Source organism: Meriones unguiculatus, chromosome 1 (genome assembly GCF_030254825.1).
Source record: "Meriones unguiculatus strain TT.TT164.6M chromosome 1, Bangor_MerUng_6.1, whole genome shotgun sequence".
NCBI classification, from domain to species: domain Eukaryota; kingdom Metazoa; phylum Chordata; class Mammalia; order Rodentia; family Muridae; genus Meriones; species Meriones unguiculatus.
The window spans coordinates 107,568,780-107,593,721 of NC_083349.1; the positions used below are offsets into that span (position 1 = coordinate 107,568,780).

The 24,942-nt window shown below is 47.9% G+C and overlaps 1 protein-coding gene across 2 annotated transcripts in view; it reads right to left on the reverse strand.

Annotated features, from left to right (window-relative positions):
* Positions 1 to 8,154: 8,154 nt before the first annotated feature.
* Positions 8,155 to 24,942, reverse strand: part of Plb1 (phospholipase B1) — a 137,415-nt gene continuing 120,627 nt past the window's right edge. The window contains exons 52-60 of one of the 2 annotated variants that reach the window (XM_060364727.1): positions 23,177 to 23,228; positions 22,224 to 22,304; positions 21,065 to 21,130; positions 20,571 to 20,665; positions 19,605 to 19,683; positions 18,378 to 18,482; positions 17,854 to 17,949; positions 11,475 to 11,549; positions 8,155 to 10,337 (exon numbers count right to left, since the gene is read on the reverse strand). In XM_060364727.1, coding sequence (XP_060220710.1) covers positions 10,134 to 10,337; positions 11,475 to 11,549; positions 17,854 to 17,949; positions 18,378 to 18,482; positions 19,605 to 19,683; positions 20,571 to 20,665; positions 21,065 to 21,130; positions 22,224 to 22,304; positions 23,177 to 23,228 — 853 coding nt within the window. In that variant the 3' untranslated portion in view covers positions 8,155 to 10,133. Of the gene's footprint in view, positions 10,338 to 11,474; positions 11,550 to 17,853; positions 17,950 to 18,377; positions 18,483 to 19,604; positions 19,684 to 20,570; positions 20,666 to 21,064; positions 21,131 to 22,223; positions 22,305 to 23,176; positions 23,229 to 24,942 lie in introns of those variants that run through there. The other variant, XR_009584651.1, reaches the window with a different exon arrangement.

A 24,942-nucleotide genomic window follows, 5' to 3' on the forward strand; every position in this document is an offset into this window, starting at 1 on the left:
TCTGCTCCCACGGGGCTGCGGCTCACACAGCAGCCCAGTGCTTCCACTCATTCATTCATTTCTTCATGCTGTCCATGAATTACTGGAGTGGGTCGAAGTGCACTGTCAGGATTGAGATTCTGCCCAGGTATCTGGTTGATTAGGCTGTCTTTAGGAGCATGCTCTACAAAAGGAATTTAGGAATCCGTTCTTAATAGGCAAAGGGCCAGAAGGGCCTACATTTAATTTCTGTCAATACAATTATAATACTTCAACCAAGGAAAGGGAAGCTTCTTTTAGAGTGTATGTTTAGTAATATTTTAATTCATTCATTTAATTAATTCATTTATTTCATGCATGCATACAATGTTTCTTTTTAAAATTTAATTATATGTATTATTTACAATTTATCCACTTTGTATCCCCACGGTAGCCCCCTCTCTTGTCTCCTCCCAGTCCTACCCATCCTCCCTCTTCTTCCCCTATGCTCTTTCCCTAGTCCTCCCCTTCTATCTGACCCTGCTTATCAGGTCTCATCAAGGCTGGCTGCATCATCTTCCCCTGTGGCCTGGCAGGGATGCACCCCCCAGGAGGAGGTGATCAAAGAGCCTGCCATTGAGTTCATGGCAGAGAGAGCCTCTGTTCCTCTTACTGGGGAGCCCACTTGGAAACTAAGCGCATATAATGTTTCTTGACCACATCTACCCTTCAGTTCCTCTAGATCTCCCCTAACAGGTCCCCTTTCCATGAAAATGAATTTTCTATGAAGCTGTGTGTTAAGGCAGCTTGCAATTCTTTCTTTTCCCTTTGAGATTTGTGTGTGTGTGTACAAGAACACATACATTTAAGCCACTTGGGGGTTTAGGAAGTAAAGTAAAATGCTGTCAGTGGGGGTGGTTGGTTAGTTTACAACTCCAGGATTTTTGAGGCACAAAGCATTTGGATTTGCTGTGGGTGTTGGTACAGACACAAAAGTGAGATCCCATCAGCTATCACTACATGTCCACTGCCTAGTGTTAGCAGCAGTTAAAACTGTCCACTCAGCCATGAGGGCATCATCACCCAGCACGTTTGGGAAACAAGACAATGGTGTGTGCAGTCGAATCCAGCTGCTTAATGTGCAGCCATGGAGATATGTGAATTCCAGGGCTGGAGAAAGGAACAGTGATCCTGGCTGGAAGCAGATAGAGGATAATTAAAGAGAAGGTATTCTATGAAGTTAGATCTAAGTGAGAGAAAGAAGTAGGATTCCAGAGAACAGAGATATATCTCCTCCAGAGGTCTGACTACAGTCTACCAGGAAAGACGTGTGTGTGTGTGTGTGTGTGTGTGTGTGTGTGTGTGTGTGTGCATGCTGTCCTTATAACAAACTATGTAGGTGCATCCTGGATGAAGGCCAACTCTTCAAGCTTCTTCATAGTTTCTCAGACCCAAATCCTGAGGAAGAAAACATAAGAGGAGACCCCATTTCACCACATCAGCATCTCTTAAGAAAGTGCTGTGTAATGGGGCTGGAGAGATGGCTTGGCAGATAAGAACATTTTGCCTCTCTTATAGAGGACCTGGGTTCAATTCCCAGCACCTACACAGCAGTTCACAACCATCTGTAACACCATTCAAGGATAAAGTATGTCCTCCTCTGGCCTCCACAGGTACCAAGCACACACATGGTACACATGCATACATGCAGGCAAAATACTCACGTACATAAAAAGCATTTTTTTTTCCAAAGAAAATAACCCTGTGCAGGGTTAATGGGAAGAGGTCGTGTCCTACGTACTCAGCGGAAATGGTTTCCCCTCCTGATAAGCTCTGAACATCCTGATGTTCTCCACACATGAACAAACACGTCCAGGGTTTACCTCACGCCCAGGCGGAGGCAGATAGCCCGTCTTTCTCCCTCCCACTGGCTTTCTCCTTCCTCATCTTACAGGGCTCCTTCCCCACAGCATCTGCTTCAGTTAGTGGCGCGTCAGTTTCTCCAGCCAGCCCAGATGCTGCCCTCTGTCTATGACTGCCGTCCCGGACGGAGGGTGTTCTCGAGAAACTCCCACAGCGTGCTCAGTGAGCCTGGGCTTTGGAGACAAGGTCTGACTTCCTACATTCTCTTTGGTTGGAAACTCAGTGGGTTGCAGGTGTAGAATGACAGAGTGGAGCATGTTTGCGGCACATGCGTACATTGCTTCCCTGGGCACAGGACGTTTCCGTGGAGAGCCAACCCCAATATGGAGTAACCTATTGGAGGAGCCAATAGGATATGGAAAACAGCACTAACTTGACCTCCTGCATGCCTTTTTCATAAGGTCAGGGAGGATTTTGCCCTCCTACTTTCTTATATGTGGATGAACACTGGTGAGTTCACCCAAGTTTCACTTGTCCTAGTCCTCAGGGGCAGGGGCTTTTAATGTGCCGTGGTGGTTGTCTTCTAATGTCGCAGAGTTAGTCGAAAGGTGTCTGATGACAAGTTGTCAGATAAATTAAAAGCAAAAGAAAAGCAGCAATGCTGGCCGGCCTCTGACACTATTATAACCACATGATGAAATTCAAGCTTTGATGATCTAATCAGAGCCAACATCAAGGCATAACGCTGGGCTATTCCAGAAGTCTGAATTGTATTTAGATTGATCTGCACTCCTCCCTGATACTGCCCCACCCCTCCTGATGAGCAGCTGGTGCCTTCAGACATAAGCTAGCGACATAGAGCCACTCTGAGGAGCAAGGTGTTGAAGAACTAGGCACCAGTTTCATGCTGATGAATCACTGTACTTTACAAAGCAGTTTGAGACCACAGGGCCGTGAGCTCTCTTCCTCATCAAAATTTCACTTAACCATAAGTATGATAAATATATTTAGGAGCTTAAATTTTTTTCCCCTCTCCCTCTCTCTTTACTTTCTTCTTTAGGTTTTTCCTTCTTGTAAAGATAAGAAGTACCCACATGTAATAATTAAATAAGAGAAGTCACGCAGCAACCAAGAGAACAGGCATTCACTTTTCACACTGGTGGAAGATGCATGGAAAGCAGGTCAAATATTAGAACAAATTATCTGCTGGGGCACCCCATATGTTTTAGCTTATATTTATTGCATTGTGCCAGCTATGAAATATGGAGTGACTGCATGTATGTACATGCCCCACTGAAGAAGGAAATGTGCCAGTGAATTTATTCTCAATAGAATTATCTGTAATTCAAACTATGCTTTGGGTCTGGAGTTTAGCTCAGCTGTAGGCATGTGTTTGTCATGTGGGAGACTCCCGAGTTCAATCCCCAGTACCCAACTCAAAGCAAAATGATGCTTTGGGGCTGGAGAGAAGCCTCAGCAGTTAAGAACACTTGCTGTTCCTGCAGAGGGCCTGTGTTCACTTCCCAGAACCCTTATGGTAGTTCACAGCACTCTGTAAATCTAGTTCCAGGGGCTCTGAGCCCGTCTTCTGACTTCTGCAGGCACCAGGCGTGCATGTGGAACAACACACACTTACATGTAGGCAGAACAAAACAAACAAACAAACAAAAACACTCACATACATAAAATAAAAATAAGCAATCTTAAAAACAAAGCCTTGGGAAAAAAAACCATGGCTGTGTCCTGACAACTGCAGTCCCTGATTTAGCTAGAGTAAGATTCTTGGGTCAGATCTCTATGAGTGTATTTTATAAATGTGTAAGAAATGTCTTTCTCCCATAGTGCTCATAGGCCTGTATCAGTGAGTGAATGTGACTGTGTGTAAAAGGTTTCTATGTAGGATTATGAATAGAGCTCCATCTATGAGATAATTTTGCTGTATCATTCACTGGCTACTGTTGGACAACCAGAAAGGCCCAGTGTATCACAGGCTATATCACCACCTACGTTGTCATGCACAGACACAGGCTTGCAGTATAATAGAATTCTTGTGACATTTTGTAATGAGGGGAAGAATCACCTTAAAGGTATTTTGGCCAAGTGCTTGCAAGAGCCATCCTGCTTGAAGATGAGTTATGCATTTCAATCAGTAGCTTGTTCCCAATTGGCTTCCCTTTGTGCTGCTGACGACTGTGTGTTTGTGGCACGGCACATAGGACATATTTACAAAAAAAGTAAGCTCGGTTCATAGGAAAGGAGAAAAAAAAACAACAACAACAAATGATTACTTCTTGAAAGTTGCAGTGTACAGCAATCTTTGAGTTGCTGACAAATGTAAATGTGACCCTTTTAAAAATACGAGGTCTGTTTATTTTTCTTTCTTTAGAGGTTTTGTTACTATTGTTACAAAGTGTCAAATACCCCAGGGTGACCTTGAACACACTAAGTAGCTGGGGATGTCTCAAACTCTGGGTCCTCCTTCCTCTACCCTGCAAATGCTAGCTAGATTACAGGTCTCTGCCCCTACACCTGGTTTTATGTAGTGCCAAGGACCAAATCCAGGGCATCAGAAATTCTAGACAGCCGCCCCACCTGCCAGGTGAGCTACAAGCCCAGTCCCGAAGGAGATTTGTGTGTGCATGTTCATGTGTATTTGATATGTCTGAGCACATGCTTGCCATGGTATGTATGTCGGGGTCAGAGGACATCTTTGGGCATCTGTTCTCTTACTCTACCTTAATTCAGGCAGGCTGTCCTTTTGTTCACTCTTGTGCAAGAGAGTCTGGCTGGCCCATAAGCTTCCATAACTCCTGTTTCTGCCTCCCATTTTGGCTGCCACCCCTCCCCCCATCTTTACATAGGTATGTTAGGATGATAGATGTGAGATGGTTTTTATATGGGTTCTGGAACCCTGGTCCTTGGACAGCCAATGCTTTATCCACTGAGCCATCTCCTCTGCCGCTGGAGGGTTCTTATTATTTATTAATTTATTTTTTAAAAGAAAAGTTGGGGCAGGTGTTTGGAAATGCTGCTGTTACATAACACAGCAGCAGAAGCTGAGAGGTCTGTGCAGAGCTACGCCATCTGTGCACAGTCAAACAATTGAGAAGTGTGTGTTCTGAGACTGTTTTACAGTTGAGCCTGGTACCACAGGCCTGAAAGGTCAGCTGCTTGGGAGGCTGAGGCAGGAGGACCATAAAAGCAGTCTGTGTGGGCTCCAGAATGAGTTCAAAGCCTGTCTGCCTGTGCAGCAGAGACTGCCAATCAAACAAAGAAGATCTTGCTAGTCATACAGCTTAGTGTCAGGGAGGTGTGTGTGTGTGTGTGTGTGTGTGTGTGTGTGTGTGTGAAGTATAAGGCCCCTTGGTTCAACCCCCAGTACAAAAATGAAATAAAATTCAAGACAAAGAATAACTTTGGGGCTTCTGAAGCTTTAGCAAAAATGAGAAATCTTTCAGTTAGCTCATTTGTCCCTCTTCCCAAGCAAGCAGACACCGGGCAGAAGGCTAATAATTCAGGGAGGCACTTTAGCACGTCTCTGGAGAATTGCATGAGAATTGTAATTCTGCTAACCGACAAGGGACAATTGTGGCTACCCAGCTAAGGAATCTTTCCAGCTACAACAATCTTGGAAATCAAAATTGGAAAGGTTAGTTGGTTTTAAAACATAGTGAAATCTATTCCATTAAAATGCTAATTCTGCCAGCTGGGTGTGGTGGCACACACCTGTAATCCCGGCACTCAGGGAGGCAGAGGGCAGGCCAGTCTCTGTGAGTTTGAGGCCAGCCTGGTGTACAAAGCGAGTCCAGGACAGCCAAGGCTACACAGGGAAACCCTGTCTCAATCTTCACCCCAAAGATAGAGATATACATTTTATATTGGGGTACATGTGTTAAGTGTATTTGCTGGGTGATGCATAGTGGAAACGTCAGGATCCCCAAACCAGATTTCCATCCCTTTGATGGCAGGCCTGTGGCTGTCTGGAGGAAGGGGTGGGACACAGACTGACCCAGGGGTTTTTGTTATGGCAACAGCATCAGTATCAACTTGAGGAGGATGGCAGCGTTTAATCGGTGAACAGCAGAAGAGCAACAAAGGCAATCAAATAAAATAGGAAACTGAAGTGCCCCCTATGTACTACCCAGAGGGAGCCCCATGTGCCAAGCAGTGTTGCACGCCTTCCCTCAGACTATCCCATGCACCCACACAGCCACCCAAAGCCCGAGTCATGGCAGGGATGCCCACAGGATTGGGCATTCACAGCACCCACCATGCCTTTTGGAAGTAGGGGGGGGCCGTCCTTCTGGACAAATTAGGAAGTTTCTCAGGTTTCCTTGTGTGTTAAGGGGATTTCAGCTCCATAGAGAGCCTGGTCCCTGTGCCCTGCTGTGTAAAACTACAAAAACAGAACCAGAGAAGAAAGGTCAAAACTGAGCCTCCGTACGTAATGATGTTATCATTGATCCTTAACCAGTCCCCAGAGATGTGCTTTGAGCTCTTTTCCCAGCAAGTGGAAAAAAACTTAGCCGCCCTGCAGGCTTGCCTTCTAGGCTCTGCCCGAGTCTAGGTACCTTTCTCTCTAGAAGGTGAACCCCTTTCACCTGCCAATCAGTCCTGAATATAAAGGGGACTTGAGGTGCAGTGATGTCCTGTCACTCTGTGGCTAAATGGTCTAGGCATGGCCAGCTTTGTGGGTGTGTAACCAGTGAGTCGGCCCAAAAGTGCCTCCTCTTTGGTTGAATCCTGTTGCTGTTTCAAAATTCTTCAACAGTTTTTCACAAAGGGCCCTGTATGGTAATTTTTCATTAAGCCTTATGATCTATGTAGTTGGTCTTGGGTCTAGCTAGGATGGATTCGTCTCTATGGGGCAGCTTGGAACACTTGGCAGAGCACCAACTCCAAGACCCACTACCACCTTAGAAATCAAGTCTAGCAGTAAACTTAACCTCAAACCAGACTCTGAATGGTTGTATTTTAAAGTTCCTTGACAACGGGCATGGAAGGCAGCTGAATCCAAGGGGAGGTTTCGGGGCTTGGGAGTGAGAGCCCACCCTCCCTTTATTCCTGGACCCCGAGTTTGGCCACCCAACATACTAGCACAGAGAATTGTACCAGCTTGGCTGTATTTCTTGGTTGGCGCATACCATCTAGGCTTGTGTAAGCATACTCTGTGGTCTCAGAACCTGCTTGTCATTACGTAACACATCTGTGATCCTTCTTCAGCGCTGTGACAAGTAAAATGTCCTGGGTCCAATTGCCATACCTGATTCTCACTTACAGAGATTGTTTCATTTGCTTATGAAAAGATTAGTTACAAATCTTACTCTGAAGTTAATTTTTAAAGTCACAGCTTATTAATCGGGTGAGTTCTTCTGCCCAGGGGAACAAGAGAGCTGTCATTATATTAGTCATGTCCCACTTTTCTAGATTTTTATTTGATTTTTACAGACTATTCATTTGCAATTGGGTTCAATTCATGGCTGGACTTGGTGGTCATTTTCTGTTTTGAGGTTATTCTTGTACTGTGCATTAATGTTTCACTGTGTAGTGAAAACATAACTGGGTCAATTCCCTCTTCCCTGAATGTTAGTTTCTTTCTCTGAAAGAAGGTGATGACAGGAAGTGGCCCAGCTTCGTTATTATGCACTAGGGTGCCTCTGTGGTCTAATGCTAGAATAATGTCAATATTTTTTTCTTTTCTCCTTTTTCTTATGTCCCCACCATCTCTCCCTTTAAGGTCTCATGAAGCCCAGGCTTGTCTTGAAATCACTATGTAGTTAAGGATGATCTGGAAAGTCTGATTCCCCTGTCTGTACTTCCTGTAGCTGTGTGCCATCACTTCTGGCTTATATGGTGCTGGGAGTCAACCCTGGGCTTCATTCATGCCAAGCAAACACTCTACCATCTGAGTGACAGCCCCAAACTGCAACCTTCTTTAGAACACTTCCTTTGAATGAACTTTTCCACTATCACTTACAGTCCCAAATCAGAGGCAGCCTGATGATACTACCACCATTATAACCACAAAATCACTGCTTGCCTTTTCAACAGTGGTCCTCCGAGTGGCTGACTCATTTTCCTAGTTATCACCTCTCCTACAGACCAGGCACATCCTTTTCTCTACCTATGTGGGATTACCACTCTTAATGGCACTACTCCCCCTGGGCTTCTAACAAGATCATCTCTCCATCTTTCAAAGCTCAATTAATGTTCCAAAAGCCTTGCTGAAGGATTTTGACTAGGTTTAATCCACCCTAATCTTTCCTTTATGAATTTAAAAGCCTCTGTGGGGTGTACTACAGAGCACAGCTTCCCTGGAAATTATTGGCTTTGTTCATGGTGTGGCTTTGGGCATAGTCCTAACTGGGCTGTTTACCTAAAAGGACATGGCACACCTTCGGTGCATACAGGTCCCATGTCCCTCATCCAAAACACATAGGATCTGAATGTTTCAGATTCTTTCATTTTTGAGTATTTGTATACATGTAGTTGAGATGCCCTGAGGAACCCAAATCTAAAGATGAGAGCCACTTTTGTTTCAGGTGGACGAACAAGTACGGATAGTCTGCAGATTACGCCACACTGTTTCAACAGACCCATGTTTTCATTGGAACCCATCATATGGGGTCAGGCGTGGAGTTTTCCACTTGAACTGCCATGTTGGTGCTGAATGTGTCAGGCTTTTGAGTCAGGTGTTCTCTAGAGTTGGGACTGAAAGAGGAATGGAGGCTGGAAAAAAGAAAAGGATGGCACACGGCCTGGAATTCTTAGATTTAATAGGCTGTCTTTGTTGTGAAGTTATCTCAAACTACAAGGACCTGGGGGATGTGCTGACTCAGTCACAGCACTGTCTAGTTCACAGAATGAACAGGGGATGGTATGCTTTTCATAGTGAAAAAAGAAGAAACTGAGAAACAGAAACTGAGTGTGACCCTTCTTATCGGTCTTTCCAAAAGGAGGCGATGAGCTTCCAGGAGGGGAAAGCAGGCAGTCTTCATCCCTGAGATTACTGCCCAGTATCATGGGCCCATCTCTGGGCCTCTTATACAGCAATATGGGCTTTGCCTCAATCCTTTACTAAAAATGACAACATGTTTTCATTTGTGCAGTGTTCTAGGATATCAAAGTAGCTTTGTAGAACCTGCTTCTCAAAAGTGCTGTAAGCCAAGCAACATGTGTGCTTGCAATCCAATTATATTGAGAAGCTGAGCTGGAAAATGTGGTTTGTATGCTGGGGGTTCTAACTTGTATTGTCACCCCATGTTTTGGTCGCATAGAGATGCTGAATATGAAAGTGAGCACGCTGACCTCCTAGATTCTTGTTGGTTTCCCTTGAGGCGAAATTCTCACGGCACACGCGTTTTTAGAAAGAACTCATCAGCGTTTAGTACACACGCAGTGTTGATGATCACCACCACCATTTTCAAAGTGCCCTCTCTGGGGTTTTGTACAGAATAAGAGGGAGAACTCGTATGAGACACACAGCTCTGGCCTTGCCCCTGACCAATGATTTGTATTTTCAGATTTAATCCAGGTTTCTCTCAGATATTAGCTGACATAGAACTAGTAGTCATCTAAAATTAGTGCTATCTGAAAACCATGCAGAGAGGACATGACATAATTCATATCCCAACATATTTTTCTTCCAAAATGGCACACTCTTCTTCGAGGGAAAACTCCCTGAGCAATCAGACACATGTACCAGTATCAACCACGTTATCATAGAGCCTCTTCTTCTTTGGAAGGAGTTTGTCTTCCCAGCCCGGCTGTGACATGTATAGCCTAGGACCCACCACAATGCTCCCATTGTCCTGGGCATGAAGCAAAACAGGTGTTGAATGCACACCTGTGTGTTGGGTGAGACACAATAGTGGCCAGTCAGCCCCAGACTCCAGCCACCATCAAGCAACCAGTGTTCTTTTCTTTTGAAGCTGTGGGGCTGGAGAATGAAGAGAGGCTTGTCATAGGGCTGTGATGGAGCTGGACAGCACCAGTCTGGACTCTGGTCTTATCCCCCAGGCAACCCTGCCTGGTATAGGACCCAAGATCCTCTGGCTACCACACCTGTATACGCATCAGATAGAGGGTGAGGACAAGGAGCAGGCTAAGCTAAGAATAAAACAGTCTCTCAGTAAAGGCCCTGGCCTTGTATAAACCTGGAAGCGGCCCAGTTCCCAAGAGCTGTGGCGGTTGCTCTGGCTTCTGAGGGCTCTAGGTACGGAAGCAAGGCTGGCCTTAGTGTCCAGGGCTGGTGCAGCTGAAGGCTGGGTGAAGAGTGGTGCTGGGAATGTGGATGAAGGTCGCTCAGGGTCCTAGAAGGCAGCAGTGTTCGTATTTGCAGGGAGATCCCCTTTTCTGGAGTGTCTCATGGTTCTCCACAGCATCACTCCAAGGATGCCAACTACCAGGCCGCCTATTGCCGCCACTACAACTGGCCAGTATAGCACCTTGGAGGTTTCCTCAGCCTGGTCTGGGAGAAGCTGACTGTTCCGAAGGGTGTAGAGGAAAGGGCTTTCCTGGGGGAGGAGGCAGGAAAATCAGAGGTTAAGGGCTCTATCCACCCATCCAAGTCCCATCTCTGAAAGAGTGCAATGACCTCATGCATCTTTCTAGTGTGTCCTCGTTGTAAGTTCTCTCTCTTCACGTTGGCCTGAGCCTTCTGTGTGAAGATGGGTCTCTCAAGTAGCCAACACCCAGCTATAACCTTCCCTTGGTGGACCACCAGCATTTCCTTTCAAATATGATCTTGAAAGGTGGGTGCTAGTAAGCTACTGTTGGAAGAGTCTTGGGTACATCTGAGCCCACCTTCTTTTTTAGTAAACAAACTGCTGCATGGCCCTGAGGAGCTGTGATGGGCACCTAAGGACTGAGGTAGGATGTCCTCTCACTGCCCAGGAAGAACGTACAGAAAGAGCCACATTATAAAGGAGCCTGGTACAAACAGAAGAGGGAGGTCAATAGAGGGTTACATTTGGAGGCAGGAGCAGTAGAAGAAGACAAGATAGAAGAGGAGCCCAGGGAATAAGAGATCAATGGGGTCAGAAGGAGGTGGACATCTCCACAGACAAAGTCAGTAGTGAACAGAAGTAAAATACACACACACACACAGGACTCATCTGGGAAGTGGGTCCATTTGCCTAGGGTGTGGAGGGTGTAATAGTGGGGGTAGGCAGGTCTCCCTCTGGGCAGTGGTGACCCGCTAAGGATTTCAACATCCTTGACGAGACTCGAGTTACTTTCCAGGACAGCCATTCAGTGTCTAGAACAAGTGGAGGATGATAGAGAAGCAGAAGAAGAGAGCTGGAGGGACAGGTGGACATCTGGTCAGTGGTCCAGGAGAGGAAGGACAGGAGCCTGGACTCCGGGAACAGATGGTAACTTCATTCTCACCTCCCATCCCTGGGCTCCTAGTGTAGGGCTTAGCCCAGGCTGCTCAACTCCTTTTGAAGTAATGAATAGTTTAAGCATCTAGACAGGACTCCCTAGACTGCTTTCCAGCATGACCTCTCCACCACTGGAGTTGTTGGCTCCTCCCTCCTCTATTTTGTGTCAGTCAGAAGAGGAAGCTGGGATGCAGCGAATGGCAGTGTGTTTAAGTCCTGCCCCCACAATCCAGGCAGCCTAGGGCAGGTAGGGTCTTCATGTTCACTCACAGGTGAGGGACACTTGAGTTTGGTTCGGCTGTACGTGAAGTTGTTGGAGGTCGTCTTCCGGCCCACTGGTTCCAGCTGGAAAGAGAGAAAGGATACTATGACTGTGTAGAAAGTCGGGAGCTGGCTTACGTGGAATGATCTTTTGGAAGGGTGGCTTCCAAAGGCCAGGAACTTGTTAAGATCCACAGCACAGTATCTCTGGCCGGAGCTGGAGCTATCTTTTGACTCAGAGGGAGAAATGTCTGTCTGAACAGGGCAGGACCCTGAGATTTATCCAGGACACCACGGCCCCATGACAGAACGATCATCCCACAGTGAATCTCTTGAAGAGCTAGGACCAGAATGCCCACTGCCTCTCCACTCGTGGGTGGCTGTGATGGCAGACACTGTCTCTTCAATTTTATAAAATGGTGATCATATTTACCAACTCCTCCAAGTGTGCGTGGCTAGTCAGTTTCAGGAGAACTTTGAAAACATATTGGTTACCATGACATCCTTACTACACTTGGCTTGTCAACCTTAAGAAACTGGAATCTTACTGGAGCCACTTTACGAGTTGTCACACAGATGAAAACATTTACTTGAAATATCCCAGGGAGCAGCTGTGGTTCGGTGGGGTGCTGCTAAATGCTCCCATATCAGGCTCTGAGAAGGAGCAGTAAGCTGCTATCCCCCCAAGCCCGCGACATGAGGCCAGAGCTTCTCCTAGCCTTGTGCCCCAAGGGGAAGAAAAGCTCTGTCACTCTGAACTGGTCTGGCCTCGATGCACTGTGAGGCCTGCTTCAGGTCCTGTTGCTGGTCACCAATCCCTGACCATGCGGGGATTGACCAATCTCTCCATGCTGGTGACAGACGTGGGCCGTGATCTCACTGCTGTCTGAATGCCCTCCACACCCATTTCTTAGGAACTCAGAGGAGGTGAATGTCCCTGGGTATGGGAGAGGTGACAGCACGGTGGTCAGATGTCTGAACCATAGCTCAGCAAACAGTGACCATTCAGGGCCAGCCAGTTAGTTGCCTTCTCCAAGGCAGCAGGATGGCTGGTATTAGCTGTGGTGCGTCTTTTAGGACATTTATTTTAGGGCCTCCAGAGAAATGATGACATGGATGCATGTAGGAACTAGGGTGGGTTCTGGGTGTAGCGCTCTATTTCTGCTTTCTTAGAGCCAAGGAATCACAACTGTGCTCGAGGGAACAGAACCACTAAGGACAGGATGGAGGCTACCAGTCAAGTTGCCTGCTTCCCGGGGATGTTCTGAAAACTTACTGTGGCCCTGTGGGCTCAATGAACCTGTGGATTTCCTCTTCCTGTTGGTTCTCTCCAGAGTGCCTCTACTCTGTCTGCTCCCTTCCTTCACCTGCCCCGATTTCCCTCCACCACTTTACCACGTCTGAAACAGAACACAACTTCCAAGGAGAGGCCTCTTGCTATCTGACCATCTGTTCGGTGTCTCAGACCCCAGAGCCAGGAGCCCTTCCTAGTCACCTCCTTCAGCCAGTTTTCAATACATCCTAAGTGACCACAACACTCCTCCGTGGCTGACATCCTGGTCCCAGCTCCATTCTGCCCATGCTATCTTTTATCTTGTATCTTTGATCCCAGCTCGTGTCTGCGCAGTGGCTAGAGGACAAACAGGACCACGTCAGCTCCCTTGTTTAAAACAGCTGGGAACACGGCCCTTGCCCGTCCTTCTGACCCTGGGTCCTGACTTCTGGAGCATCACACTGGCTTGTATGTCCTCAGAAGTTTCAAGTTCATTCCTGACTCCAAGACACATGGGTCCTATTTCTTCTTCCTGGAACACTGTGGTCCAGACCTCTGCCTGCTTGGCAACCTCTTAACATTCTATTCAAATGCCATCGGTGAGGCTGTTTCTTCCTCATCACTATCCTCTGTCTCACCTCCCTGCTTTTCTTCTTGTAAAGCCCTAAGTAGTTGGGTATATATGACCTTGTGTTACCTGTCTAACTTGTTTATCATCTGTCTTTTCCTGGCTACACTATTCACACACAGTGAGAGCAGGGGAATTCTTTATTCTGTTAAGTTTCCGGCACCCGGTACCTACCAAGTAGTAATGCTGGGTAGTTGTTTGATGAGTGGCTAGAGAAATGAAAGTCTGTAGGACTTGAATGAAAATGCTAAGAAGAGAAAAGACTTGAAGCAGCCCCAGGAAGTGGAGTTGTTTTTCCTAGAACCAACCTTTCCTAACACAGGCACTGTGGGGTACCAATGACACAGCCCATCTCAGGCTGTGGCAAGGTGCAATGGAGCTGGCAGCCACTGGCCTGTCCTGGGAGGTCGCTGTGGTAGCTGGCCTATAGGTAAGGCCGTGGTGCATTTTCCTAATGAGTGTGATGTGGGCAGTGCTCCTCTTGGGCAAGTGGTCCTGGATGATGTAAGAAAGCAGGCTGAGAAAGCCAGGGAGCAGTATTCCGCCATGGCCTCTGCTTCAGTTACTGCCTTTAGGTTCCTGCTTGCGTTCATGCCCTGGCTTCCTTTATTGATGAACTGTGCTGTAGAACTATAAGCTGAAATAAACGCTTTTCTCTCCAAGTTGCTCTTGGTCGTGGTATTTTATAGCAGTAATAGAAACCTAACGAAGACACCATCCGACATGGCTGGGAACTGAACCTGGGGTCTCTGCAAGAGCAGTATGCACTCTTAAGCCAGATGGCAAGGTGTCTCCAGCTCGTTGCTGCATTTTAGAAGTACTATTTCTGGAAGCTAACGGAAATGAGAAGGACACATCACAAATAAGCAGCTGATCATTACGATAGAGAACACACCAGCAGGGTAACCAAGAACCAGAACATGACCAGTACTTCCCGCACTTTTCTCAATCCTACTCACCCCCCAAAGAGAAACAGACCATCACGAAAAACAATACTAACTTCTGGAGCCTTTCAGTGAGCTGCTTGCCTTTGAGGTAGGTGAGCGGGCATACATATGCTGTTGAAGTCTGGTGTGGCAAAACACTCCAGCTTATGCATGTACAACAGTTTGTTGGTGGACATCTGTGAGGTTTCCAGCTTGGGGTTATGATGTGGGTAGTGCTGCTACAAAAACTGTAGTATGTATCTTTTTGGGCGACTCTAGTATACGCTTCCCTCCAGGGTAGAATTGTTGGGTCTCAGGAAATCCATGGGTGGAGCATCCTTAGAGACACAAGAGCTTGCCCAAGTGGCGGTCACCAGAGGATGGTCTGGGGAGATGGCTCAGCCCCTGAAGGCTCCAGAGGAGTCTCATATGCAGCCAGTGCTGAGAACTGTAGTATGGGGGCCGTGAGTCTGAAGGGATGCTAGGTAGGAGGAGATTCGACTATTACTGGAGTACGGTTGTAGATAAGGGGACTGTGTAGCCGTGGTGGAACAGGTCTCAGAAGGGGAGAAACTCCTCCTGGTCTTGACCTTTACACGGTCTCCAGAGGAAGAACTGTTTCTCATTAAGCCAGGAGACACAAGAGAGACAGTGACAGTGACTTAAAGCGCATGTGTTGCTCCTGCCAAGCGCCCTGGGGACATCAGCCAAAGCTGCAGACACTATGTCATAGGACTCTAATTAGGAGACATGAATTCACCGGTTATATATGTGCTTATCAGGTTGGGAGCAGGAGGGAGGGAGGTTGGTATTATGGCTGGGCCCCAGAGGAAGACGTGGCAAACAGGGACGCCTGTTCCTGCTAAGCCGCTGACCGGCTGTGTGAGGCTGGGCACAGTCTCTCTGTCTCATGCTCTTAGTTACAGCCTGCTCTGGCTGGGTGACCTCTCAGATCTGTTCCAGCTCTAACAGCCTGTTATTTCTTTGCTGTGACTCCAGGGGTGACATTCTGGTAAAACGACTATTGGAGAGTTGGCAGGATGCGAGAGCCGTGTGTCTGAGATGGTTAGGGATGAAAACATAGGACTCTGTAATTATTCCCTTAAATTATATAGGACAAGGGATTCGGGTGGTTTTAGTTCAGCTTGCTTTCTTTTAGTTTGCGGCATGGCTGGGGAACCACAGCTGTCTTGTGTTCCCAGTATTTTAGTTTTTGTTTTTACATTTAAAACCCTTCTGCCTGATCTCATGGAACAAAACTTTCTCACCTGGGTGAATGGAAAGAACACTGACGGCTTTAGAAAAAGAAAGCGAGAACCATGCTGTTAATCCTTACAGCAGAGACCAATGGGCTTGGTCATGTTTGAGCATCAGTCTAGCCATGGAGCCTCAAAAGACCCTGAAGAGTCCCAGCTATAAGCATATGTGGTTTGATGGAAAGGCTGGGAAGGAGAGAGCAAGCACTTTGCTTTTCCTGGCTCTTGAAGGAAGTGGATTCCCCTAAGATCTTTGGGGAACACAGACAGGAAATAGACCCCCATTCCATGGAGAGATATTAAAAGGGACTTAGGCATTGAAGGACAGTTTTGTCCTTTAAAACAAAGAAACAGAACTAGTTTCAGGAATTATGGCCTATAAACTCTGATTAAACAAAAATCTTGTGCAACTACCGTCTCCCTTGGAAGACTGAGGCAGAGAAAGTCTGCCCACACTACATAGTAAGCTCAAGGCTAGTCGAGGCATAGTGATATTCTGTTTAAGAAATAAAACTAAAGACTGAAGAGAGGCCCAGGGACATAGCTTAGTGGCAGAGAGCTTATGTGTAATGCCCTAGGTTCAATACCCAGGAAGGAGACAATAACACACACACACACCAAAGCCAGATACGGTTATAACTCTGGCATTGGGAGGCAGAATCAGGAGTATCAGGCCAGCCTGGGCTACAAGAACCAAGAAAATCAAGATAAGACGAGGAGGCAGGCGCAGGGAAAAGATCTTTTTGATGGCGATTTAGTAGCCCGTGCTGAAAGAGTACAGTGGAAGGTTGTGGAGTTGGGCCGACAGATGATGTCAATGGGAGGAAAGCCTCAAAGACAACAGGAGTGGAGGGAAGCAGAGTCTGCAATTAAACAGGCTTACGCGTCACTCTGGTTGCTAGAGAGGAGGTGTTGTAGCTAGGGAGAAAGTCAATATTGTGAGTCAGCTGAGGAAGGCACCAGGCAGCATGGGGTTGCTGACAAGCATGGGAACATTTGCCCAAGGGCGGTTGACACAGACACTCCAGGCCTGAAAATGCAATAAAGACCAGGGGTGTCGATGGTTCAGTCACCAGGGGAAACATGCAGGCCAGGTGGGTGTTGGGTTACATTGGAACCTAGATCAAAGACTGCAAAAGCTCGTCATTTGCTCTGAGCCAGATGATGCAGGCATCAGGGATGGTGGGCAAGTCACAAGGACAGCAGGGATGCATGCTCATCTCGCAGGGCGCTCTCTTCCTCAAGTGAAAAGGACCGGAAGAGGTCTCCACCTGGGAGACCAGCCTGCACGGATGCTGCCTTTCTAATGTCTATAGAAATACTAGTTGGAGATGCTGAGACTGCATACTGACAGGGCAACGGGGCTGCCGTTTGTCTAAACTGATTTCTGTGCTGACCCTGTGTATCCTGTATCGTTATTTCCCAGATGTTGAGACAGGTGAGCAGAGAGAACATGTGTCCAAGGACACACAGCTGGTTGCCCCATCCAGTCTTACTCAGTCTGATTGCAAAGCTACTCTCTTTGCAATGCCTAGGAACTATCATAACGGTGTGCAAATGTGTGTAGATATATACACGCACCCTTTAAAAAGGTAGGGTGTGTGTATGTAAGTAAAGGTGCTTGCAGGCAAGCCTGATGACCTGAGTTTGAGGCCCAGAAACCACATGGTAGAAGAGAATTGACTCCTACAAGTTGCTCTGACCAGCACATCTACACTGTGGAATGTGCATACATACAAGAAACAAATCTCTTAAAACATCTTTATCTCAGGGGTTCGGGCAGCAATATAGCTTCAGTGACTAAAACACTGTCTATCCGAGAGTGATGATCTGAACTTGATCTCTAGAACCCACAGAGGAAGGAGAGAACTGACACCCAAATTTGTCCTCTGATCTCCATATGTTTCTACACTCAGATATAAGAAAAGTCTGTATTAGGGGCTGAGCAGGTGGCTCTGAGGGTAAGAGCTTGCTATTAGCTCATGCTAAGCCTGAGGACATGAATTCAAATTCCCAGAACCCTGGAAAGGAAGGAAGGAAGGAAGGAAGGAAGGAAGGAAGGAAGGAAGGAAGGAAGGGAAAGAAAGAAAGCAAGCAGGCATGGTTGTATGTGCCTGTAACCCCAGCACTGTGGAGGATAGGCTGAGAATGAGGGCACAGGATATGTCCTTCCCTGTGCACTGGCATACATACACTAAGTTTAATAGTTGAGCATTAGGGGAAAAGAAGCCATATCAGTAGTTTGTCCTCTTGTGGGACTGAGCCAATAGCTTTAAGGTGCTCCCTCGGGAGCACTCTCACTTACCATGTTGTTCCAGAGGACAATGGCCATCGCAGCATGGCCACGTTCTGAGAAGTGGAGACAGTCTTCGGAGAAGAAGGTGAGGTCCATGCCCCCACGCTGTGAGCAGAGACAAGGAGGTTAACATCTGGACACAGCTGCCTGTCTCCCCTTCCCAGCAGGGGACATAGCAGTTCCCCTTCCACCTGCTTCAGACACTGATGGAAAAACCTCCTGGTGTGTGTGTGTGTGTGTTTAAAGCAAACATGAATTATAGCTTCCCTAGCCCATCCCTGTCCTGAAAATGAAAATATGTTAATTTTAGGAAGATTTCCTTTCTGGAGTGGGAGGTGACATAGAAGGGGTGCTTGATCCTTATTAACTCTATTGTTACTATTAAATTCATTATTCCTTAAACTTTCTAAGTTCTACTCACTCTCTCTCTCTCTCTCACACACATACACACACACCTTTAGGAAGCTTCCTGGAGCAATGCAATAAAAATGAGGGCTGTACTCATAAGCTCTCTAGGAACAGCTGCAGCTTACCTCATTCAGTGGGACAAGGGTATTCCGGAAGAAAGGCTGCGCAACAACTGCGAAGTCCTCGCGCTGCACGTACTGGTGCTGGTAGGAGAGCGCGGAGAGGCCGCTCTGTGGATGGAGAGGGCGCTCAACCCAGCGGGAAAGGCTAGACGGGGGCTACTTCAGCTGCCCTGGGTCGGTTGTGACGGGAGGGGATCCACCCTAGACTAAAGACTTACTTAAAGGGCCTCTGCTGGCCCATGCATAGATTCCTGCCGCTTGTAAGGGACACCCACCTCTTAGAGTCCTGTGCTGGCTGAGAGGATCAGGCAGGCCCTGCCTAGAGAAGTTCTCCATTCACAGGCTCTATTTTATCCTAAGAGGCTAAGTCTAAGCCACTGATGTGTTGCGTTGGGCACGGGCCTCGCTGTCCCCGCTGCGTCAAGGAGCCAGTGAGACCTAATTCACATGGGGAGCATCTACCTCATCAGCTCTCCAAAAATGCCGAAGAATTTAGATGGCAGCGGTAGAGAGCCCATGGGTTTTGGAGTTAAGTATCAAAACATGGAATATAGAAGGGTTAAACCAGATGCACCCATTCTAAGGAATTTGTGATTCATCTAGCAAATGGAGACAAGGGGGGAAGACAAGAGAGAAACAGATAGCTTGAAGGTTCGTCGGTTGCAGACCTAACTCCTAACTTGATCCGGGAAGGTCCACTGAGGGGAAGAGAGAGTGGGGTGGAGGGCTTCTAAGGGGAAGATTACTTGCCTGTGAAGAGGGATTGCTTTACAGCAAGGCTTCGGGTGGGCTTGTCCCAAAAGGGAACAATGGTACCCCGACATGCAGGAGTGTTAGGGGAGGAAACAAACATCCTTAGGACAGTGTTTTTTTCACGGGGTGGGGAAAATGGACACAAGTGAGAGCCAGGTACATTAACCCTTCCCCTCACAAAGGTTGGAGGTTAGCGGTGCCCTCTGCTGTGTGACATCCACTCTGAAGGCTAAAACTGTTATTTGCTCGGGGCTGACCCTGGGCCAGGAGGCTGGGTTTCTCCCAGCTGCCCCTTTGGAACCTCCATGCCATCTTTCCCCCAGATAGATAGATACTTTGAGGGAATAGGACCTCCTCTGAGGGAGCTACCGCTTGCTCTCAGCCAACCCCTGGTGAACACACAAGTTCTGAGTCTTCACTGAGGGAGCACAGGAGTCCATCAGGAGTCCACAGGAGGAAGAAAGCATCAAGGCTCACCTGGAGGTCCCAGTTCACCTTCTTTAGCTTCTGCATCACCGTGGGGCTTTGAAAGTGTTTCAAGCAACTGCAGTTGTTCCTATGAGACAAGAAATCTTGTTAGGCTTCATTGGCCTAGCTGTGCCCTCCCGACAGGAGTTTCTGCCCACAGGATGCAGCCTATGCCACTCAGTGGAGGTGGAATGGGGTGGGTGGGGCATGACACACAAGTACACCTACAATACTGGGGTCCAAGTCACAGAGCCCTAATTCAGGAATGAGGTGAGAAAGGTAGGCTATGGCTGGGATGGTAAAAGTGCAGAATGAAGGCTTGGCCCCAAGTTTTGGCACTGTTGGGTGGTGGTGAGAGCCTGTTCTAGCCCCATACATGGGTTTTCTGTTGATGTTACTTTGGGGGAAGATTTATTCCTATTTTAAGATTTATTTTTATTTTATGTGTATTGGTGGTGGTTTTGCCTGCATGTATGTCTATGAAGGTGCCAGATCCCTTGAAACAGTGCTCAGTTGTGAGCTGTCATGTGGGTGCTGGGAATCGAACCCAGGTCCTTTGAAAGAGCAGCCAGTGCTCTTAACCACCATCCCTCCAGCCCAGGTTTATCCTATTTTATAGGAAAGTACTCAGAGCTCTGGAGAAGGCTGTGGGTTCATGTCCAGTTGTTCCTCAGCAGCAGAGCCAGAGTTTCAGGGAATCTCGAGACATTCCTGAAGCTCACGGTTCTCTGTGGAGAGTAGACTTGCAAGCGTGGACCTTGGGAGCAGGAGTACTGGGTTGCCATATCGGCTACTGGGCATGTCTCATTTTATGGAAAAAGAGGCTAACATCCAGGGACTGGAGTCAGCATGTGGCTCTCTAGGCACTTCCGTGTGTTTGCTAAGTCCCTGGCTTCTGGCCCTGCCCTTGGCATTTTCCTCCTAGTGTGCCTAGGAGCCCTGCCTGCCCCAGGCAGCCTTGCGCTGCACACTTACTGAACTGCCAGTGGCATGGCACATTTCCTGCCTTCGCCCTGGTACAGGCCAGCCAGCTCCATGACCTCCACCACATTGATGAAAACCCTCGGAAGCTGCAGGAAGCACAGGGGTGGGTTGCATGAGTTCGAGGTGGGCGTGGGGAAGAAGCCTGGATGGAGGACAGTCTTCAATCTCCCCAATATTACCACAGAAGAAACAGATGCCCAGGGAGGGACATTGCACCAACTCTTTAGTGTCCCACTTCATCAGGTAGAAGAGCCGAGACCCAGAGAATTCCCAGCACTAATAAAAACCACAGTGGTTGCCTTCAAACCCAGGCCAGCTGGCTCCAGCGGGAGCTCTCTTGGCCATGCCACTGTCCAGCTTCCAAGTCAGTTAGAAGCTGTTTTGCAGAGAATCGAATACAACTGCCCAGAAGCAGCCAAGGAGGGACCATTCACACATGGCAGTAGAAAGCACCAGGGAACGGGCTGCTCACTACCCACTCCTACCTCCTCATAGAGGATATCCAAAGCGCGCTGGACATGCTTGACATATTCCTCGGTTGAGTAGTTCTCCTGTGAAGGGAAAAGGAGGCTCTCCTTAAGCTTTCTATTCTGGGAGGACAAATTAGAGGATGAACTGAGTGACTCCTGTTCCCAAGAGCCCCACCTTCTTGCATAGACCTGCTGGTGTTCTTTTTCATGAATACATCTCTCAGAAACAGAGATAAAACTCTTTACCCGAGGGGCACGTGTGTTGGGCCCCAGAGGGGCATTTCCCTACACCATGTAGCCACAGGTAGTTCAGGGTGTCTTCTGGTTCCCAGTGAGCCCCACAATCCCGGACCCAGCAACATTGAAAGCCCCAGGGGTTAGGTTCTTCTCGTGCACCCCAGACTCCCAGTTCTGGGCAGAAAGGGGAAGGACTGAGAGAAGAGTCTAGAAGAGCTGAGCCTGTATGAGGCAAGATAACCAGCAGCCTCTTGCTGCTTGTTCTCTGTGATCCATCAGGGGCTACGAGCTGCCTGCCACCCCCAGCAGTAACTGCCAGACATTCTACCACATCTTCAGAGTCCTGGCAGCTGCCTTTTCCTGGCCAAATAAAATACAGGATGTCCCCAGCTTAGAACAAGATGTATCCTAAAAGGTGCAGTTTCCAAAGGCTTGTAAGTCTGGACATGTTTCCCTACAGAGACACATCAGGAATGGGGGCAGCTCTCGGGCCAGCTGGCTGGGGTTGGTTGGTTAACTTAACATGGCCCTGAAGGGCAGCAAGGACACTCTCAAGTTTGGTTCTATTTTTTTTTTTTTCCAATTCTACCTAGAAGATTGTATTACCTCCCCCTCCAAGAGACGGCAAACGCCAAGCAGGCACAAGACAGAGAATCACTGGCCACCTATCTATGAGAAAGTACCATCTGTATGACCCCAAAGAGGCCATCACCTCAGTGTGTGAAGGCTGGGCTAGACCTTTGTTCTGAGTTGACGAGCCACTTAGGAAAAGCTAAGTGTGTGAACCAGAGGCTGCCTGGGTAGATTCAGTCACCTGGAGCCTAGGCTAGCACAAAACTCAAAAGGGGAGGGCCTGAGTCAGAGCCCAAGGTAAGGAAGGCAATGGGGGCCAGTGATTTCATCCTCAGGACCCCAGTGGGATTAGTCGGGGGCTCACCGGATTCTCACAGTAATGACACAGGTCGTTGCTTCCAATGAAGAGCGTCACCAGCTTCCAGTCTTCCTCCAAGTTGATTGTCTGAGGAGACAGATCTTGAGTTTAAGATCTTGGGACAATTGCTGGGGATACCAGACATGCTACCGCATCAGCTTTTTAGATACCTTTGTATTTCTTGTGTCACACAAAGTATGAGGTGGGGGGGTCTCCTCCATTATCATGCTGCCCTGTGATGGTGGGAGCTCCCCTGTAAAAAGTGGGTGCGTGTCTGTACACGTGTGCCTGTGTCTGTGTGTGTTATCTGCTCAGGCTGCTTTCTCCCCTGACATCCTCTTAAAGGGCTAGAGTGGATGTGGCCCACATTTCCTCAAGCTCTTGAAAGGCTTCATGAGTTATCATGCTCCTCAAATGTGACCTGAGGTGTTCAAAGGAGTCTGTGTCAAATGATGGAGCTTCAAGACAGTGTCAGGGCTTTGGGGGCCTGGATTCACGGAGGGAGAACCCAGCAGGGTCAGCACGGGTATGGGGGGGGTAGGTTCAGGAAGGCTTTGGAGCTGTGGCTCCTCACTCAGCCTCCACCTTAAAAGGAGTCTCTCCAGGAGCTGGAGTCCACAGCACAGGAACAGAGCATTAGAAAAAAGTGCAAGTGAGATTCTGGGGGGTTGCAGGGGGAAGGATTAGAATGGGCAGCCTATTTTTAGAACTTTGTGTTTATGTAAGAGGGCTCTGGGAAGCCAGCTCTTGGATAAAGGGCCCAAGGCCTGTGATCTCGGCCAATTCCCTGTTTCACCTTGCCCTCCTGCAGTCAGCCCTGGGGCAGGGTGCCTGCCAGGCAGTGCTCCTGTGAACTCCCTTGAAGGCAAACTGTCAGGGTCCATCTGGTCCGCAACTCCCCAGTTAAAATGAAGAGCAACTTTTTTTTTTTGGATGGGGGGGGGGGAGTCTGCACTCACAGGTGTGCTTCTCATTCTCTCCACCAGGGCCCGAGCCTGGGCAGGCATGTCCCTAGGGAGAAAGGAGAGAGGTCACAGTAGAGTTCCCGGGGAAGGAGGCCCTAAGCTGAGCTCCAGGAAGGCTAACTCCATGAAAGTCGTTCTTCCGAGTCCGTCTTTGGGTTTCTGCTTGGGCTGCTTCTCATCAGGGACCTGGGAGCTATACTGATCTAGACCCTGCTTCCCCCAGGCAGGGCCTCGCTGGCCTCTTTTCTAGGATTTGGACATTCTCACCAGAGATTTTTTTTTAGCCCCCTCTTTTACCTAGTCTTTCTACCACAAGCTGGGCTGGTTTGATTCTTACTCTGTTGCCCATTTTAAAAATAATCGTTTTTATTTTTGATCAAGACACATTCCTAAATCAGCCCCCAGCTCTCTCTCTTCCAGGCCTTCACCTCTGTGCGGACCCAGCGGTCAGTCTTTTGATCCCTTTTTCCTCTTTATCATTACTTGGATTTTCCCTCTCTCTTCCAACAAGACAGGGTAGGAGGGGCAATATGGGCAGGATTGGGACTGCTTTTGTCTCCTCGTTGTTTGCTGTAAATTAAAGTGAACTATTGGGCTCTAGATACTCAGTTATATGTGGTAGCACTCAGCAATGAAAAGGAATGAAGCATTGCTCTGCTCAGCAGCACGGATGGATCTGAGCAACAGCGTGATAGCAACGATAGCCCCACAGGCACACAGGCATCAAGACTTATCAACCTGTATCCTTTTGATTGTGTGTGGTTCATCGGGGGTCAGCGAATCTGGGTGTGGTGGCGAACACCTGCAATCCCATCTCGTGGGATATAAAGCAAGGAGAAATGGGAGTTGAAGACCAGTCTTGCCTGCATATGTGAATTAGCAGTCAGCCTGGGCTACCTGAGACCCTGTCACAAACCAACAAAGTTGATCTGAGAAGTTAGGTGAGCAAAGGACACATGGCCAAAATAAGGAGCCACACAAGATGGTTACAGTCTGGATATGGACCCCGTGGGTGGCCACTGGCTAGCATGCGTTGTACCATCACTGCCCTTCTCATGGAGAACATATGCACCTGGTATTGTATTAACAGGCACAGAGGTTGTAAAGTACAAGCAACCACAGATGCACTGTAACTTTTAATAGGAACAAGTTAGGCTCAAGGGAATTCATAGTGTGAGGCCTTAAGGTTCATGGGGGAGGTGAGGCACCTTTCCAACCCCCTAACATCCCCACCCCAGCCAGCTTCTTCCTACTCCTCAGGCCCTCACCAAGCTCTTCTTTTCCTGTGTCCTTATCCGTAGGTCCTCCATCTTGTCTCCTGCTTCCCTCTAATGCACAGGGCCTCTCCTTGCAGCTGTTCCCACAGCTCCGTGAATCTACACAGGTCCCGGGCCTGAGCCAGCATGTCCTGATATATCCTGCCTTCCCGAGTACACTGTGAGCCAGCATCAGGCGATTCCAGGCTGTAGTGCTGTCCTATACAACACTGCCCTTCCTCAAACGTTATCTGTTCTTTGTCTAGTTCCTGGACTAATTCTTTCAGGGCAAGGAGCTTACCTTTTGAGTCTGTTAGCTCTTAGTAACACAGATGCTAAGAGCATTTTTGCTTGTTGATTAATCGAAGGGGAATTAGCTGTTGAATAAGACTTAGAAACTAAATATCCCAATAACGGCAGACTTTTGTATATATGTAGACTATATGCCATATTAAATTCTTTCCTTTAATCTTATGACAGTTCTGAGAGATGGGCACTATGGCT